The sequence below is a fragment of the Lagenorhynchus albirostris genome, chromosome 14 (genome assembly GCF_949774975.1).
Source record: "Lagenorhynchus albirostris chromosome 14, mLagAlb1.1, whole genome shotgun sequence".
NCBI lineage: Eukaryota > Metazoa > Chordata > Mammalia > Artiodactyla > Delphinidae > Lagenorhynchus > Lagenorhynchus albirostris.
In genome coordinates this window covers 80,668,769-80,684,491 of record NC_083108.1, presented here as the reverse complement: position 1 = coordinate 80,684,491, position 15,723 = coordinate 80,668,769, and the positions used below count along the sequence as shown (strand labels likewise).

The 15,723-nt window shown below is 53.4% G+C and overlaps 1 protein-coding gene across 1 annotated transcript; it reads right to left on the bottom strand.

Annotated features, from left to right (window-relative positions):
• Window positions 1-243: 243 nt before the first annotated feature.
• ORAI1 (ORAI calcium release-activated calcium modulator 1) lies at window positions 244-14,970 on the bottom strand. The gene is made up of 2 exons (XM_060170477.1): window positions 14,374-14,970; window positions 244-1,254 (listed from the first exon to the last, which is right to left on the bottom strand). Exons 1-2 carry the CDS (start codon window positions 14,683-14,685, stop codon window positions 646-648), a joined length of 921 nt encoding a protein of 306 aa, XP_060026460.1. The 5' UTR covers window positions 14,686-14,970; the 3' UTR covers window positions 244-645.
• Between the last annotated feature and the right edge of the window lie 753 nt (window positions 14,971-15,723).

Genomic DNA, 15,723 nt, shown 5'->3' with positions numbered 1-15,723 from the left:
ACATAACCCCATATTTCCCTTAGGAGAAATACTAAATAAGTGTTCTGTGACTATAGAACAGAACCACTGCGAATAAGAATTGACTGTATATATATTTCAGTTACTCTTCATGGAACTTTTGGGGGTAGGTTTGAAATTTCCCAAAATGTTGAAAAAATTTTTTTTGTTTAGAGGCTCACCTATTGGGGCACCAGGAGAAATACCAGGCAGTCCAGACCCAACAAATACAGACACAAGAGGAGGTGTCCCTTATGAGTATATTTCTGTGTTCGCACACGCACACACACGCACACAATCGACACTGAACGGGGAGGAGGGTCAAGACGGAAAGGACAGGAGGCACCCAGGTGGCACTGGCACAGGGGAGGAGGAGGGACAAAGGGAGCGTTTGTCCCCTCTCTGGCTCCCACCGGTGGCTTCAGAACAGGAGGTGAACCTGGAGCTGGAAGAACAGGAAGTGCTTATTCTCTTAGAGGAAAGTTTCAAAGTGCAGTAATTTCTCTTTAAAAAAAGCCTCTTCCCTCCACTCTCTGCCCCCTGACGAAAGCCCAGCCCCCTATACAGGCTGTCCTTGAGGCTGGGCCGGGACAAGGTCGTGGGGAAGGGCGTAAGGCCAAAGCTCCGAAGTGCCCAGCCCAGGAGGGCTTAGGCATAGTGGCTGCCGGGGGTCAGGGGGTGGTCCCCTCTGTGGTCCAGCTGGTCCTGCAGGCGGGCAAACTCGGCCAGCTCATTGAGCTCCTGGAACTGTCGGTCCGTCTTATGGCTGACCAGTGAGCGGTAGAAGTGGACAGCAAAGACGATAAAGATCAGGCCGAAGGGGACCATAATGGTGGTGGAGGCGATGGCGGCGGCCTGTCCTGGGGTGATGCCGCCGGCGCTGCCGCTGACGTTGGCGGCCGCGCCGCTGGCCGGGGGCTTGCTGGTGGGCCGCACCTGACCCGGCTGTTTCTTGAGAGGCAAGAACTTGACCCAGCAGAGCAGCACGACCTCAGCCAGGAAGAGCAGCGTGCCGATGACAGTGGAGAAGGCCCAGGCCAGCTCGATGTGGCGGTGCATGCGCTCGTGGGGCGACTCTTTGACCGAGTTGAGGTTGTGCACGTTGCTCACCGCCTCGATATTGGGCAGGATGCAGGTGCTGATCATGAGCGCAAACAGGTGCACGGCCACCAGCACCGTGGTGCAGGCACTGAAGGCGATGAGCAGCCCCGGCGGGTAGTCGTGGTCAGCGTCCAGCTGCACCTCCACCATCGCCACCTGGGGTGGGGGGGGAGGAAGAGGTGGGCTAAGTGACAGGATAGTCATGGCTCAGAAGCTCTCCTCCCATCAAGCTCTGGGACCCTGGGTAAGACACTTAGCCTCTCTGAGCCTCAGTGTCCATATCTGTATAATGGGGATAATAAGACCCACCCACTTAGGGTTGAGAAGCGGCAGGAAGTACTGGTAGAGGGGGCAGGCTTGGAGCCCGGGCTGCCTGGATTTGAATCCCAGTTCTGCCACTCACGAGCTACGTGTCCTTGGGAAAGTCACTGAACCTCTCTGTGCCTCAACTCTCTTATTTGTAAAGTAGGGATATGGTATCAGTTAATAGGATTATTTTAACAATTAAATGAGAGCTCCTGGTAGATGGCAAACACCTCCCAAATAGTAATCATCACAAATGGTTAAAATGGTAAGTTTTATGTAAATTTCACTATGACAAAAAAGTTTACATGAATGAAAAAAGGCTCCCTTCCTGTTGGCACCACACTCCCAATTCCCAAGCAGAGGTTTCTTACTGAAAATTATTCTATTTTTAAAAATAAATTTATTTATTTTATTTATTTTTGGCTGTGTTGGGTCTTCGTTGCTGCGCACAGGCTTTCTCTAGTTGCAGAGAGTAGGGGCTACTCTTCATCGTGGTGCGTGGGCTTCTCATCACAGTGGCTTCTCTTGTGGCCGAGCATGGGCTCTAGGCACGCAGGCTTCAGTAGTTGCAGCACGCGGGCTCAGTAGTTGTGGTGCATGGGCTTAGTTGCTCCGCAGCATGTGGGATCTTTCCGGACCAGGGCTCGAACACGTGTCCCCTGCATTGGCAGGCAGATTCTTAACCACTGCACCACCACGGAAGTCCCAAGCAGAGGTTTCCTCATGCCCTGCTCTGGGGACAAGGAGAGGGGTGGGGTGAAGGGATGAAGGCCCTCCCAGGTCATGCCTGGGCCCTTTCTGAGAACACAGTGCACCAACCAAGAAGGAATTAAGAGAGGCTTCCCAGAAGAGTTGGGCTCTGGCTGGGTGCTGCGGTGCAGTCGGCAAGCCCCAGGGCCATCTCCTCCTCCAGCCCCAGTGCTGGGCTCAGGGCCCCAGGGCTGATGCACTAGCTGCTCCCCAGTTCCTGGAGACCTGTGGATCTGGGGTCACCAGGGGCATGCTCCAGGCCCGCCACCCACCTCCTGTCACCTGGGCCTTGCAAATCACCCCCATGTGAAGGATCCAGCTCATCAGATATGGGCCGGGAGAAGCGGGCAGTGGGCACACTGCCAGGGTCTGTCTGCAGAGGCTGGAGGGAGTGGGGAAGCAAGTGCCAATGGCAACACCATTAAGGAGAATGACCCTTCATAAAGGGTTCGCTGTGTGTGCCAGGCTCAGAAGGGGGAGGCTTGATGCTGAAATGTACCCACGAGCCCCACACCTGCCCCGACCCCTCCTTACTCCGGGGGAGGGGGTGGGCTCCTTCCTTCCCAGCTTTCTTGTTTGTAAGGCCTGGCCCTGTTTGCTTTCATTTCTTGTACCTCCACAGCCTTCCTAGGCCTGGAAAGGCAGTGTAGGGCAGTGGTTAGGAGCACAGGCTCTGGAACCAGGTTGCCTGCTTTGAGCCCTGACTGCTCTGCCCTTTATTAGGCTGTGAGGCTCTGGCAAGTTCCTTTAAATTTCTGGGCCTAAGTTTCCTTATCTGTAAAAAACAGAATATTGGGGGACTTCCCTGGGGGTCCAGTGGGTAAGACTCCGCACTCCCAATGCAGGGGGCCCAGGTTTGATCCCTTGTCAGGGAACTAGATCCCGCATGCCACAACTAAGACCCAGATCAGCCAAAATTAATCAATTAATTAATTAATAATTAAAAAAATAGAAAATTGGGGGAATTCCCTGGCAGTCCAGTGGTTAGGACTAGGTGCTCTCACTGCCGGGGCCCAGGTTCAATCCCTAGTCGGGGAACTAAGATCCCACAAGTTGCGCGGTGTGGCCAAAAAAAAAAAAAAAAGACTGGTACATCACTCAGAGTTGTGAGGACTGAGTTAATCCCACATTAAATACTCAGTGCCTGGCACAGAGTAAACCCTCAATAAAGAGGCTTTACTATTATTATTGTTATTCAATTTAAAAACTTCACCCTCAATCCCAGTGTCTCTATATGAAACCCGCTGGGTTTCTATCCTCCTGTCCAGCCTGAGAAAACCAAAGCCAAATTGGCAGCCCTGGGTTTTGGCTCCAGAAACACCCTTGCTTCCCTGGGTGACCTTGGTCAAGACCTTCCCTGTTGTCTCTGAAAAAGTAGGGTATGTGGCAAAATTAAGGTCGCTGTCTAGAGCTGATCTGGGGTTGGACACTTTGAGAATTTGGTGAAAATACTGGATACGCCTTAAGACAGCCAGGTATATACAGTCATATGACTTTGCAGACAATTTCAACAGGAGTCACAGACTTCTGTCTTAGAATTCCCACAACTGATGATTGTATAAACTTTTCATCCCAGGAGTTTGTAAAACGTTTCAAGCCCATCTAAATCTGGGGCAGTGCCATGAGGATTCTGACCATTTTTAGGATCACTCACTGGTGGCCTAAGGCCAACGCTGAGATTGCTCAGCACACGCGGGTGAGGGATGCAGGGCATCCGGGCAGGCCACCAGGGCACGGCAGGTTAAGGGCTGCACCCCGGGCTCCCTGGTCTCTGTCCCCGGGCCTGACCACACTGGAGAAGGGGGGCACCTCCGGCAGGGCGTACCTCCTGCCACGTTGCCCCCTCCCCAGCACTTCCTCTTCCTGTTTTGGCCTGCTGCCCCGGAACCTGAAACCGGAGAAGGGACCAGCAGGAGAGTCTGTTGCTTGGCTGCCTCAGGTCCACTGGCTACTAATTCACTCACCTGAAATGTCCAGACCCATTAGGTGCATCAGGCCCTGAGCTGGTTGCTGGGGGTCTATACGGCGGCAGGGGCAGGGGGAACGACACACACATATACAGGTATATGTTCTCTTAAGCCTGGTATCTCTACCTCTACAGAGCCATTAGGAGTGAACTGGCTCCTCCACTTACAAAGCTGGTAACCTCTCTATGCCACAGGTTCTACATCTATAAAATAGGGGCTGTTATGAGGGTTCAACAGATTAATGAATACAAAGCCCTTGGCACAAAATCTGTCATATATATATATATGCTTAATAAAGTGTCAATGATTACTAGCAACATTATTATTACTTTTTTACAAATGAGGAAACTGAGGCTCTGTGCAAAGGGGGTAATACCATTTTCCTCACACCTGCTACTACAGACCGAATGTCGGCAAACCCTCTAAATTCATATTTTAAATCCTAACCCCCAAGGTGATGGTGTGAGGAGGTAGGGGCTTTGGGGGTGATTATGTCTTGGGGGTGGTGCCCTAGTGCCCTTACAGGAGAGTTGCCCCCAGCAGAGACCCCCTCACCACTCCTGCCAGGTGAGGACAGTAGTCAGTGTCTATGAGCCCGGAAGCCAGCCCCTCACCAGACACTGAATCTGCTGGCACCTTGATCTTGGACTCTAGTCTCCAGAACTGTGAGAAATAAACATCTGTTGTTTATAAGCCACCCAGCTTGTGGTATTCTGTTATAGCAGCCCAGACAGACTAAGACAGTCACTGAGGGGATTAAATGAGGTCTTGACAGGGGTTTAACAAAGGGCCAGCCCCCAGAAGGTACTCAATAACTCTTAGTTAAAAAGAAAAACGCGGGGCTTAAAGTGGAAGACAAACAGCCCCTGCACGCCCTCAGCTGAGGCTGCTGAGAACTGACCCTGTGTGCCCGTGTTCTGTTCCCTGGGGAGGGTGAGGGGCTCAGACCCCCCACTCCGGGCCTGGCCTGCTCCAGCTCCAAACCCTCGGTACAAGGAGAATGTGTGCCCCACGGCACAGCTGGCCACCTTGGCAGGACAGAGACCACCTTGCCGGACCCTCAGGCTCTAGGGCCGTACACACAGCTGTTGGGACACACCTGGCCTGGGGACACCAGAATTTCCCCCGAGGTCTTGGGCTGGTGGGGAGCCTGGGCAGCTCAGCCTGTGACGCTGGGCCTTCTGAGGAGAAGGGGCCTTGCCGTGCTCCGGAAGAAACCCCATCATCCTCGCCGGACCCTACAGTTCCTGGAACTTGGAGCACGCTGGCGGGCTGTGTGTACCGTTCCCACATTGGGGACCAAGCTCAGTGTCCTGGGGCTGCGTGAACGAATGGCTGGCACAAATCATGGCTCCTGAGGAAAACTGTTCACAGGAATAAAAACTACTGCTTTTTTCAGAATGCGTCCCACTTTGGAAATCTCCCCAAGGGCAGGGAGGGTAAAGCCAGGGGGGGCCTCTCGGAATCTGGCAGGCAACTCCCAGGGCCCCAGCTGAGTCCCAGAGAGATCAGATCAGATTGCAAGCAGCTTCGCAAGGTAAATATAGCCAGAGTGCTGGGCCGTTAACCTAAAATAAACAGCTCCCAGCCAGCCACAGGCCTGCTTAAACCTGGCCATATGGGTCCTAAAGGGTGAGGAAGGGCGAGGGACGGCCAGCCCCACCTCACTCTGGTCCGCGGACCTCTGACACCACCACCCCGCCACGGGGACACCAAACCTCAAGCACGAGCCAAGAAGAGGCTCCTGAGAAGGGCAGGGCCTGGCTGGCCTTGCTGGGTGTCTGCCCACCACACCCGGATGCCAACCACTCTTCTCACTCCTGTTGGGCTCCATGGAGACCCCTGCCACCTGGCGCCGAGGCCAGGCCCTTCCAAGGCAGCCTTCCCATGCCTGGCCTGACTCGGGCGCCCAACAGCTGGAAGACACAACTCTCCTTTCCCAAGCCTGGGCTTCTCCTGTTCACTGGAGCTGCCATGCCACAGTCACCCTGGGTCACCGAGCGCTGCCTGAACCTGCTGGCCCCCCCTCCGATGCAAACTATCTATTAAGAGAGGATTGAGGGCTCATCCAGTAATTTACAAACTCTTTTGACCACCATCGACCAGTATTCCAAAGGTTTCCCTAAATAGACACACACCCATTTATAACAGAAACAAGTTTCCCCAAACAATAATTACCCTGAAAGCGTGCTAACCCAGCCTCCTCTTACACATGATGCATGCTGCTGCTTTCTGTTTCATTCCACTCTTTTTTTTTTTTTTTTTTTTTTTTTTTGCGGTACACGGGCCTCTCACTGTTGTGGCCTCTCCCGTTGCGGAACACAACGCGCAGGCTCAGCGGCCATGGCTCACGGGGCCAGCCGCTCCGCGGCATGTGGGGTCCTCCCAGACCGGGGCACGAACCCGCGTCCCCCGCATCGGCAGGCGGACTCTCAACCACTGCGCCACCAGGGAAGCCCTCATTCCACTCTTATTCCAAAAAAAGAACACACAAAAAACCTGCTGGTTGCGACTCAATGTCACAAGCCACTAACAGGTTGAACCTGCAGGTTGGGGGGAGGGGGTAGAGAACAGGCCTAGCCTTTCTCTTCATCCGGCTAATTTTGACGTCCTCAGGTTTTTACCTTCCAAGTCACCCCTGTTCCATGGCCTCCCAGGTGAGGACGGGGCCATTCATTCGTTCATGGACTACTTTTTTTTTGTGGCTGCGCTGCGCGGCTTAAGGGATCTTAGTTCCTCAACCAGGGATTGAACCCATGCCCTCAGGAGTGAAAGTGCAGAGTCCTAACCACTGGACCGCCAGAGAATTACCCTCACGGACAACTTTCATTGAGAACTTACTATGTGCCTTAAGGATCTTGTGGCTCCGCTGGAGAAAAAGCAGGAAGACAGCAGAATCCCTGCCCCAGGGAGGATGACAGGTACTAAACGTTTAGGCAAGTATTTTCAGACGGTGCTAAGTGTCCCTCCACCAACTCTCCTCCACCACTGCGCTTGCCAAACACGTTCTGAAGATGTAATGACACGTCTGGTTTCCTCCACTCTACTTCCCTGTTTCTCTAGCTTCCAGCACTGGGCCTTGTCCCTCTAGGGGACTCACTAAACGAATATTAAAGGCAAGACTTGACCTTTGGGTATTTCAGCCCAGGGTTTCTAAAGTGTCCAAAGACAATCCTATGTAATCCATCGGAAACCCTAAGAACTCTCATGACATTCCTTTTTCAGCTCATCCTTTCAACTTTTCAATGTTTTTTTTTTTTTTTTTTTTTTTTTTGCGGTACGCGGGCCTCTCACTGCTGTGGCCTCTCCCATTGCGGTACGCACAGGTTCCGGACGCGCAGGCTCAGCGGCCATGGCTCACGGGCCCAGCCGCTCCGCGGCACATGGGATCCTCCTGGACCGGGGCACGAACCCGTGTCCCCTACATCAGCAGGCGGACTCTCAATCACTGTGCCACCAGGGAAGCCCTCAATGTTGTATTTTTATGTACTTTTTTGTTGTTGTTTTGATTTGTCTTTATGTACTTTTTTTTTTTTTTAATTTCTGGCCACACAGCTTGTGGAATCTTAGTTCCCCAACCAAGGACTGAACCCGCGTCCCTGCAGTGGAAGTGTGGAGTCTTAACCACTGGACCGCCAGGGAAGTCCCCTATGTACCTTTTAGTACTTATGTTTTATTAGCACACATATCATTCATTACCATACATATACGTATACGTATACACATAGTGTGCATACACACGTATACAAATACCGAGCCTAGTGTTGACAATATTTTGAGCGGGGTGTGCACTCAAAAAGTTTGGAGAGCACTTAAATCAGGGATCGCCAAACTGGCCTTCAGTGTACTTCTTTGCAAATAAAATTTTACTGGTACACAGCCATGCCCACTCATTTATCTAAGGTCTGTGGCTGCTTTTGAGCTAAAATAGCAGAATTGAGTACAGGTTTCCCCCTATAATGTACCTCTGAAACCTTCTGTAAGGTGAAATGGCCTAAAGGGATGGAGCAATTACCTTAGGAGACATCTTGCTAACAGACGCACAAATAAACCGAGATTAAAGCACAGATGCTAAAAGACACAGCTCAAAGCTCTGGCGACTTGATGCCGAGATGCTGAGTGCGGTTCCGGGGAAAGGAGTTTGGTGGTGCCAGTCTCACCCCTTGGGGTGCGTGCTGCCTCTATAACGGCTCACTGCAAATGCTATTTTCGCTTTTTACCTTTCTTTGGTAAAAGTAAAAATTCTCTTTGGGTTTCTTTCAGGTTAGTGAAAACAGGTACTAATGTAGGTCTTTCGTAAAAGCGAGGTGGTGTAAAGCTAACTTTCGAAAAGTAGGGGACACCTGTAGTTATCACTGAGACTGTGTGGCCTGCAAAGCTGAAAATATTTACTTTATAGAAAAAGTTGGTCCGTTCTTGGGTTAGACCAATGCTCCCAAAAAGGCCTGTCAAACCACAGTCCCAGAAGATTCTCCTCCGAAGAGTTTGTGGTTCCATCCGTTTTCTTTTTGGGTTTTTTTGGCCATACCGCACAGCTTGCGGGATCTTAGCTCCCCGACCAGGAATTGAACCCACGCCTTTGGCAGCGAAAGCATGGAGTCCTAACCACTGGACTGCCAGGGAATTCCCGTGTTTCTATCAGCTTAAGGCATCCCTTCTGGGGAGCATATTCAAGGCCTCCCAGAAGAAGTTCCACCAGAGAGAAACTTGCTCTTGTTTAAACTTTCTCAGTTTCATTTCTCCAGGGAATCGCCTTCCCAACATTGATTACCACAGTGCCACCTTGGGAAGCCCTAGAGCTCTCCTTCATCAGCCCTGGATCCAGCAGAAATCAGCAGAGCTCAACAGAGACCCTGGCTGAAAATTCCAGACACGTGCCACAGGCACTTGTGAAGTTTTCCAAAAGGCTCCTCGGCTAGGCAGGGAGTGCCTTCCCCTTGGGACATTCAGCAAAGTTCCATTTGTACACGGCCCAGAGTGCAGAACTGCACATCTGGAAGACTTCAAAGGCCCAGTTTTCAACTAACAGCAAGGGACACGGTGAGAGGGTGGTTGAGTACAAAAGACTCCAAGTCAGAGGGACTGGGGCTTGAAATCTACTAGCTGGGTGATCAGAACCTCTGTAAGCCTCTGCGGAGGTGACAGTACATATGTTTAAGAGCTGTTCTGAGGATTAAGTAAGAATGAAAGAAAAGGATCCAGGCTCTTGCCTGGTGTTTAGTAAATAGTAACATCTTCAACATTATTCAAGAATTCATCATGGAATTCCTCTGCTCCAAAACCTTCCACGGCTCCCCATTGCCGATACCAGAGTTCAAACGTCCCAAACAGCAAGTCAAGGCCCTGCACCATCTAGTCTGGCTAGATTCATCTTCCTCTACTATCCCCAACACACCCTCAACTCCAGCCACGCCACACTCTCTGCCTTTTCCTGGAGACCCTATAATTCCTCACCTTAGTAACTGTGCTCCTAATACTTCCTCTGATAGAGGGTTCTTCCCTAAGCCCTAACTCTACCACCCTCAAGGCTAGGCTGGAATCACATTCTTCTAAACCAGTTAACCCTTATAAAAGAAGCCCTGGGAATTCCCTGGTGGGCCAGTGGTTAAGGTTCAGTGCTTTCACTGTCGTGGGCCTGGATGCAATTCCTGGTGGGGAAACTAGGATCCCACATGCCGCAGCTTGGCCAAAAAAAAAAAAAGCAGTCCCAACATCATGTGAACAAGGGTGAGAGAGTTTCCGTCGTACCTGGGCCAGGTACTTTTCTAAGTGCTTTGCAAATACAAATGAATCCTCACACCAAGCCTATGAGGTTGGTATTACTATTACCCCCATTTTACAGAAGAGGAAGCTGAGGACCAGAGACATTAAGCAATTTCCCCAGGATCTCACAGTTATAAGTGGTAGAGCCGGGGTTTGAACCCAAGCTGTCTGGCTCCAGAGTCCCGGTTCTTACTCTGCTCTACAATACGTGAGCCTCCCAGCTCTGTCCTCCCACCACTCTCTCTGGTGCTTCCTCTCCCGTAGCAGTGGGGCCACACCACAGTCACAGGGCCCCACAGCTTACCAGCCAGGTAACCTCGGACAAGTCATTCACTGCGGAACCACACCTACCCTCACTCCCCAGGCTGTGAAAATCACAAGAGACAGTACAAGGAGCATACTTAGTACAACGTCTAGCCTATTCCAAGAGCCCAATCGACAATGGCAATGATTACCATGAGTAAAGAGCACCAGGACTTCCCTGGTGGGGCAGTGGTTAAGAATCCGCCTGCCAATGCAGGGGACAGGGGTTCGAGCCCTGGTCCGGGAAGATCCCACATGCCGCAAAACAACTAAGCCAGTGCGCCACAACTACTGAGCCTGTACTCTAGAGCCCAAGAGCCACAACTACTGAGCCCACGTGCTGCAACTACTGAAGCCCGCGTGCCTAGAGCCCGTGCTCCGCAACAAGAGAAGCCACCGCAATGAGAAGCCAGCGCACCGCAATGAAGAGTAGCCCCCGCTCGCTGCAGCTAGAGAAAAGCCCGCGCGCAGCAACGAAGACCCAATGCAGCCAAAAATAAAATAAATAAAATAAAATAAAGAATCTGCCTTCCAAAGCAGGCGACGCGGGTTCGATCCCTGGTTGGGGAACTAAGATCCCACATGCCATGAGGCAACTAAGCCCACACACCAAAACTACTGAGCACGTGGGCCACAACTAGAGAGAAGCCCGCGCGCCGCAGTGGAGGATGCCACGAACCGCAACTAAGACCCAATGCAGCAAAAATAAAATAAATAAATAAATAAATAAATATTTTAAAAAAAAAAAAGTAATGAGCACCATGAGTAATTTGTTCCTCATCTCCACGCCCCCTGAACTCGGAACGTGTCACAGAGGCTCAATAATGCCTTATGATTTGAGCCCTTCCTTCCAACTCATTTTCAGAGAAATTCCAAGCAGCTTCTGAACCCACTCTGGAACCTGGGAACAAAAGGGTGCTGGCAGGTGGAGAACTTGAGGAGGCAGATAATCCAAAACTAATTGATCCCAGGTCACAGAAAGCATTTTGTTTACCCTTCCCAATTATCTACTGCTTAGGCTAACGTTACAGGCTGCCCTCCCCAGCACACCACGACGGCTGCGTGTGCTCACCGCGGCCCCAAGGGGACAGGGTCAGGCCGAGGCTGGCTGCCTCTTGCTGAGAGGTAAACTGAGGCACAGATGGCCCGAGTCATGGCACCCTCGGCTCAAGGAGCCCTTGCAGGCTGCTGATCATGTGCTACATCCAGGGCCCCTGGTTTTAAGAGTCTGGGTGCTGAGCCCAGACAAGTTCTGCCGTTTCTGGAAATGCCATCAGGAACGGGAATCTTGTCTGAAGATAATTCCTCAATCCTTCATGGGCCACCGGACCTTGTAATGACTCCGCATGCAAGTCCACGGGAGAACAGAATATGTGCCTCCTTTGCACACATGAGAAAACTGGCCCCGAAGAGTAAAGCCGCTGTCTCAGGTCCCATGGCCTCAGGGCACCCGGCCAGGCCCTTCCACCCATGAATGGGGAGTCTCTCCATCCCCTCCAGGCTCTTGGGAGACCCTCCCTCAATCTCACCTAGTGCGCAGGTGAGTCTGGCATCCTCACCAACTCTCCCACCCTTGGAAATCAAAGGTCACGTCATGTCACTTCTTCTGGTGTTCCAGGTCTCTAGGAAGGAAGCCCTCTGGGGGCAGGAAGTTGGTTGTGCTGACTCACAGGCCAAGGGAGAGTAGTCCAGGAAACCTGCTCACCCTAGTTTCCATGGCGCTTGGCTGTGTGGCACCCCTTCCTCTCCAAGTATCCTTCACGAGGCTGGGTGGCTTTGGTGGGATCGGGATGCGGGCAGACCCGCCCTGCTGAGCACCCGCTCTCCACCCTAACGCCATCTCTCCCACTCATTTCCAGACTCATGGCAAACGCAGTCACTCTCTTGTAACTGCTTCCCCAGAACAGAGGCTGGTTATGGGGTTTAGCCTTCCCGGCTGGCAGAATTTTGGGGATTTCATCAGTGGAGCCAGGAAGCCTTCTCCACCCTGACTGGGTAAAATAAAGGTCCCCAAGAAACAGCCTGGGTGAGTCAAGGCCCACCAAGTGCCTCTGGCCACCCCTGCTGCCTGACTTCCCCACACTGTTTTTAGCAAGAGGAAGAGGGAGATGACATCTGATTAGGAGGCCCGGCTTCTAAGACACGATTCAAGAAGGCAGGAAAGCGTCACCCATCAGCTCCTTACTTCTCCTGGAGTGGGAAGGGGCCTGGGCAGCTGTGAATTTATGACCCCAAGAAAAAGAGGAATAGGCAGGGCTTCCCTGGTGGCGCAGTGGTTGAGAGTCCGCCTGCCGATGAAGGGGACGCGGGTTCGTGCCCCGGTCCGGGAGGATCCCACATGCCGCGGAGCGGCTGGGCCCGTGAGCCATGGCCGCTGAGCCTGCGCGTCCGGAGCTCCACAACAGGAGAGACCACAACAGGGAGAGGCCACAACAGTGAGAGGCCCGCGTACAGCAAAAAAAAAAAAAAAAAGAAAAAAGAAAACAGAGGAATATAAGCATCCCACTATCTGAAACCCAGAGAGCTGCTGTGAAGAGCTGACACCCACCCCCTAACTGTAACATTTTATTTTGCTTAAGAGAAGTTTTTCTGCTCTATTTCTCGTTCCCTACAAGGCCTGGTCCTAGCAGGACATGGCTCAAAGCTCCATACACCACAAATGGTACAAGTGTCCAAGAGAGTTCTGGATGTCAGCCGTCCTGGGTTCAAATTCCGCTCCAGCAGGTGAGCTGTGTGGCCTCGGGAAAGTCCCATGAAAAAACTACCTCAAAGGGTGGTCGAGGACTTAGTGCATAAGTTAGGGAACCTACACAGTGCCAAGCACCTAGTGGGTGCTTGGTAAGTGTCAGCTATTCCTAGGATTTGGGGCTGATAGAACAGCACCCCTGCATATAGACCTAAATTAAAAGCTAGAGTGACACTTCTTACACACACATTCTCTCCTCCCCTCTCAAAGGCTTCCTCGATTAAATTCTGAAAGTCAGAGAAACTCAGTAGCAGCCTTCATTCACCAATTCAGAAACCGAGGCCCACATAGGGATTAGTCTGAGGGCGCACAGGCAGCAAGTGGCAGAGCCGGGAGAGCTCTTCCCCAACCTCAATCACCTGGCCTTTCCACCGTGGCCCCAGGGTGCTCTGGGACTGCTAAGGGCTTCTAAAAAGTTCTTGCTCCCGTGCATCGCCCACTAGTTTGAGGAGCACAGGGAGAGTGCCAGACACGCTCCTTTCCCAAGAAAACACGAAGGGTGCAGCCAGCCCTCCCTCAAGGCCAGGGAATTACCTCACTCACTGGTGAGGCGAGAGTGCTCTGGGCTAAAAACCTTGGGGGAGGGGGAGCAGACCCCATTCATGCAGGCTGAGGTCACTGAAAGTGATTATCAGGGCTTGTTCTGTAGCTCCCTGCCCTGGGAGACTCCAAGATCCCCAGCATGAAGGCATCCTCGGGGCCACTTCTCAGCCCAACTTGCAGCCTCACCTACCCTACTCCCCAGAGGCTGGTTCTCACTCCGACCCAGCCCGAATGGGGAGCGGAAACTAAGTCCACCAGCTACATCAAGAAAGAGCCCATTCAACGGGAACATGTCCCATGCTGCTCCCCCACACCCAGTGACTCACTGGCAAGTTTCTGGAGAAGAAACTGAGGTGGGGAGCGGTTGTCAAACCCCCAGGCTGAGGCCTCGGAAAATGCCATAGGAGACAGGGTGTCGGGAAATCCCCTCTACCAGGTAATAAAAGAACCTGGCCTCAAGTGTGGGGGAACTAGGGAGACGCCTCAGGAGTCCTTTACCTCCCAACCTCCTGATACCTGCTTCCAAAGAGATCAGTCCACGTTATGTCTTTCTTTCCCCCTGAACATCTGTGGGAATGTCTTCTTACAGATCTACGTCGAGGATCCTGCTGTTTCTCCCTCCTTGCTGCATCAAGCTTGCCCATCTGAAGGTATCTGAGCCCCCCAACCCTGGACATGTGTAGGATACCGTCTCCCACATCGGGTGTCACGTGTCGCCCACCTCTCATGTCCAGCACCTCTGGACCCCTCCCGCGTCCACGACAGCTTTCTCCCAGCTCTTCCCTTCACCCCCAGCCCGCCTGGCCCGCCCAGCCAGCTCCCCTGTGGGCCCCGTCAAGTCTGCGGGTGACAGTGGCCAGACCTGAAAGGGGGCAGGGCACGGCGGCCCGAGCTCACCATGGCGAAGCCGGAGAGCAGAGCCGAAGTCCGGCTGGAGGCTTTGAGCTTGGCGCGGCTCAAGTAGAGCTTGCGCCAGGACAGCGCCTGCATGGAGTGCTCGTTTAGGCTCATCACCTCCGAGTAACTCTGGCCGATCCAGTCCGGGTAGGTCACGGCGGGCGGCGGGGGCGGCGGGGGCGACGGCGACCCCGGGGGCTCCCCGTCCCCGCTGCGCCGGCGGCTCCGGCGGCTGCCGCTGGCAGTGTTGCCGCAGCTGAGGGGAAGCTCAGGGCTGTTGCTGCTCGGCGGCGGGGCGGGCTCCGGATGCATGGAGCACGCTGAAAAGGCGCGGGCCGGCCCAGGCGCCTGCGAAGGCAGCGGCCCCCACCACCCCCCGCACCTCCGCCTCCGCCTCCGGCTGAGGCAGCCGCCGCCTGGGCCCCTGCGCGGGTCCGGCCTGACCCGGCCGGCCGCTAAAGACGAGAAGGTCGAGGAAGCGACTACAGCACAAGCTCGCAAGCCCGCCACGCCGCTTGCAAAAGCCCGGGTCTGCAGAGACGAAAGCCTGCGCGCGAGGCAGCGTCCCGGATCCCCGGGCCCCGGACCCCCGGCGCGCGCCACGATTGGCCGCCGCCGCGGGCTGATTTGCATGCTCCCCGCCCACGAGGGGGTGGGCGTGGCCTGCACGAGTCAGGTGACTCGTTCCATCGGACGGTACCGCCCACAGTCCCTGGCCCCGCGTCGTCAGCGTCCGCGCCTCTTCCTGGAAGTGCCCCAGCGCCCGGGCCTCACGGCTCTCCTGCTACCGGCGCCTCACATCTCCACAGCTGCTCCAGTGGCCCTTCTTCCAGAGCTCGGACTCCTGGGTCGCGCCACCTGAAGTCACCTCTGGGCGCCTCCTGAAGCCCGTTTCCCCCTTGGAACAAGGTGACTCAAGGTCTGCAGAAAAAAAGCAGACTGTGATCTGGAGTTCATTCATTCTCTATTTATTGAGCACCTGCTGGGTGCCAACACTGTTCTGGGCACTGAGGGTAGGGTGGTGAACAAAATGGACAAAATCCCCTGCCTTCGTGGAGCTTACATTCTAGTGGCGGAGACACGCAAACACCGAGGAGTAAATTATAATAGTTTAGAAAGTGATACATGTATAGAAAAAAATAAAGCAGGGAAAGGGGGCACTGGTAGTGCGGGGGCTGCAATTTTAATTGAAAATGCTCTGGACAAGGTGTTTTGTTGTTGTTGTTGTTTTAGGGCAGGGATTTTTTTTGTCTGTTTTGTCCAACTCATTCGCTTACAGTTCACTGTCTTCTGAAACAAGCCGGGGTGCAGGATCATAAACCCATTCAGTAAGTTTACTGCGCGCCTATC